The sequence below is a fragment of the Corvus brachyrhynchos genome, unplaced genomic scaffold (assembly GCF_000691975.1).
Source record: "Corvus brachyrhynchos isolate BGI_N302 unplaced genomic scaffold, ASM69197v1 scaffold340, whole genome shotgun sequence".
NCBI classification, from domain to species: domain Eukaryota; kingdom Metazoa; phylum Chordata; class Aves; order Passeriformes; family Corvidae; genus Corvus; species Corvus brachyrhynchos.
In genome coordinates this window covers 311,202-314,921 of record NW_008235987.1, presented here as the reverse complement: position 1 = coordinate 314,921, position 3,720 = coordinate 311,202, and the positions used below count along the sequence as shown (strand labels likewise).

Below are 3,720 nucleotides of genomic sequence, written 5' to 3'. Positions count from 1 at the left end.
AGGTACACGGCAGAGCATCACGGTATGTGCGGGAGCGGATGGGGCGCGGGGCCCAGCGCGGCAAGGCATCAGCCACAGCTCTAGACATGGTTCTATTTTATTATGGCAAAGGTGAAAAAGCCACCTTGGCCCAACAGGCAACCAGAAAAATTTATCCCAAAAATAACTCGGTACAAAACAGGTCTGCTGAGAATTAAAAAAAACCTTTACAGGAGTTAAAACCTATCCCAGAACGTAAAAGTAAAACAAATCCCATCCTCGGTAGTAGTAGCCACAGCCGCAGCCCCTGCCGGGAGTGTGGAGCAAGATTGGAGTCCTTCCCTGCGCCCACTGCTGCCGCTTTAGCTGGTGTCCATCTGGAAGAGAGGGGAGGAACTGTCACCATGTGCCTTGCAGCAGCCCTGGCACCCTGTAGCACCCCCCTGCACCCAAGCCCACCCACTTCTTTGCAGGCAGCCTGGCCCTGATGAACCCTCAAGCGCTGCAGGACAGGCATAGGCGGGTCCAAGCCATAGCACACCGTGCTGAGCAGGACAGCACACCACCCCCCTGCACTGCTCCAAGGCTTTTTCTAGAATCCTGTTTATCCCACTTCTTCCATGCTCTTGCCCTGACTTATCCCGGTCCTGAACCACCGACTTCGCTGTTGCGGTGTCCTTGTGGCCTCAGCTCTGTTGGGATCCTGACCCGGCTGCGCCACAGGCTGAGCAAGTTCCAGGTACAGCTGCAACCTGCCCATGGCTCCCCAGGCTGGGGCTCATTTCTGCCACCAACATTGCACCCTCCCCCCAGCAGCACACCACACACAGTTTTTCCACATGAGATTTTCCTTTCTGTTTTCTCATTCCTGCAACCTATCAGCTCTGTGGGTTTTGTTCTGCAGCTGCTGTTCATAATGGCTGTTCCAGCTACAGAGCCTGGCAAGAGCAGAGGCTATTCCTCAGCCACCAGTAACAGGTGACAAAGTGCTCTGGAAAGCGAAGCTGAGGCCTAAGCCAAGGCACAGCTCAGCTTCAGAGAGAGACTGCTTCAGTCCAAGGACCTGGAAAATGTTTTCCCTTTTCTGCGAGCTCCAGACTGCCAGTGCTTTCTAGGATGAGATGCTGTGGGGAGCCCATGACAGTGCCCAAGCAGCACTTACCCTGGCATTGTAAGCATCCAGCTGTGCATCTAGTTCTTCTGCAGAGAGCTGCTGTTTGGAAGTTCTTCCAGCTCCTCTGCCTCTCCCTCTGTTCCCGCCACGAGTCCCTCGCCTGTTGCCTCCACCTCCAAATCCCCCCGAGACCCCGCGGTTTCTGGTCATGCCACCTCTGTTTACACTGTGAGTTTTAAAGGAACTGTTTTAGTGCCGTCAGCGAACCCAAACAGGACCCACGTTCCCCATCAGGGAGGGGTCCTGCACCTTCCCGCCCCACTGCTCGGGGCAGGGGCTCCCCCACCTCTGTGCTGGTCTCCGCTGCGTGTCGATCTGTGACGTCACCAGCTGGATGTTCATGGGGCGCCCTGAAGGGAGGGAGAGCAGCCGTGAGTCTGCGCAGGACACACAAGGTGGGAGGGAGCGACACGGATGTGCGGGAGAAACGGGCACGCAGGCAGGGACACGGATGTGCAGGTTGCTCCACTCCAGCGCTGGAAACAGGCCATGGAGATGGGCCACACAGACTCACCATCCAAGGGGACCCCGTTGTACTGCTTCATTGCCTTCAGCGCATCAGCCTTCCTCTCAAAATGCACATCTGCCGTTCCTAGACTGCGACCAGATCTGTCATAGTGCACAGCTGCCTTCTTCAAGGTCCCAAACTCCGCAAATAGCTCCTGAGAATGAGAGGGAAAGGAGCATGCCCATCCATCAATGCTGCAAACACTGCAGCTCCCCACACAGACACACTTGGCCAGCACCAGTGCTTTTCCAACCACCACAGACAATCTGGAAAAAGAGCCAATGGCAGAGGGGAGCACAGCCCATCAGGAAGATTTCAGGGAGTTGTCGTAAGTGGCAAAACCAAGCAGGACTCTGCATTCATGTCCTGCAGAAGGCACATTTACAGCCAGTGAAGCAGATTCAAGGAATGCTGAAACCTGTTTCTTTTCCAGTGGAACTGGGGGACTTTGTTGAAGATGAGTCAAAGTGGCAACTATTGAAAATACTCCAGACCCCAGACACCTTTCTCACAGAGAATGACCATGGGAGTGCAGGGATCCACAAGACGATGACACTTTTGCTGCACTGAACTTGTGCCCATTAGGAACATACCCCAAAAATGGAGACCAACAAAGTCCTCTGCTGAGGTCTGTCCTTTGCTGCCACGAAGGTTGGAAATAAACAGGCAGCAACAGAGCCACCAATTTTGTTTCTCAGGTGCTACATTTGGGAAGCTAATGAGGTTACTGCACAGCCTGTGTCAAGCTGCTCCTGAGTCACAGCAGGGCTCCCAGCAGGGCTGGTGGAAGAGAGCTGCAAAGGCCACCTGGCAGATGCTTTCTGGATGGAACGTGGCAAGCAAGGCTGTGTCAGCTCTGCTCAGAGTCTGAGGTCAGCTGCTCCTGCCTCAGAGGACACAAAGAGCAACGCTGTGCAGCTCCTTCGTGACCAGAGCTCCTCTGGCCTCTTGCACCACATAAAGAGGCATTAGCACAGGAACAAAACCAATCCCACATCTGAGGCAACACTAAGTTACGGGGCTGGGGGCCAAAGCCATTGAGTCAGCCCTGCTGTTAAACAAATGCAGTGGGAGCTTGTGCAGCAGCAGGAAGGTGAGTCCTGGCTGCACACAAAGTGCAGGGGCCGAGTTTTACACACTGCGGCCTCACTGCAACAAACAGGAACTTATTTAAACCCAATCTGAACTTACACAAGGAAAAGAGGTGGTGTGCAGCACACTACCCAGTGAGCAGGTGACCTGACAGAGCTCCTTTCCAATTCCCCAGGCACAGCCAGATTGGTGCGTGGAGAGGCTGGAATGAATGAACCGATGAGGAAAGTCTGACAGCAGTGGTTTGGTTTTCCCTGGTGAGGACACAAGAGCCAGGGGCCAGGGTGATGGCAGCACTCTGTGGCGTAGGAGTGCCTGCCAGGGACACATGTGGCACTCAATTCCTGCACAGCTCAGAGCCCACTCATGACCCTGTGACACCCCTCGGCCGGGTGGGAGCCCCCCTCAGCCTCCAGCCCTGAGGCAGATGCACCAAGCACCCAACTGCAGGCACTGTGGGCTCTGACCAGCCCAAACGGGGCATGGCCACAACAGGTGGAGGACAGTACACCAAGACAGCAGCACAGGGGAGCTGTTCCCCTGACAAATAACTGCCTGGTTACACTGATGGGTGCATCCGTGGGAACCCCTCAAAACCCAACAGAATGTGATTTGACAAAGCACCAGAGCCCATGGCACCGTTAGGCTACAGCTGCATAGAGTAGGAGCTCACAGAGTTCACAGTAAATTCTCCAATCACAGCTTGATCCAGCACAGTCCCAGCATCGTTCCCCGTTCCCGTGCACCGCGGCAGTCACTTACAAAGCACCTATAAACCGGGTCTTCCAGCCCCCTCCAGACCACCACGATCGCGGCAAAGCAGGCACACGTAGTACAAACCCCATCACTGGGGATTCACCCGGGAATCCTTGACCCCGGGCGCAAGCGGAGCAGGGCCGGCAGAGTTCCCGCGGGCACCCGACCTGGGCGCAGTGAATGAGGTCCCCGCTCCCCCGCGACGCCTCCC

At 55.6% G+C, this 3,720-nt stretch overlaps 1 protein-coding gene across 1 annotated transcript; it reads right to left on the bottom strand.

Moving 5' to 3' along the window:
• Nucleotides 1–79: 79 nt before the first annotated feature.
• Nucleotides 80–1,956, bottom strand: ALYREF (Aly/REF export factor; the record flags this gene model as incomplete). The annotated part of the gene is made up of 4 exons (XM_017729974.1): nucleotides 80–356; nucleotides 1,142–1,319; nucleotides 1,440–1,503; nucleotides 1,668–1,956. Coding segments are annotated over 4 exons (546 nt in total), but the record flags the coding sequence as incomplete, so codon positions are not given.
• Between the last annotated feature and the right edge of the window lie 1,764 nt (nucleotides 1,957–3,720).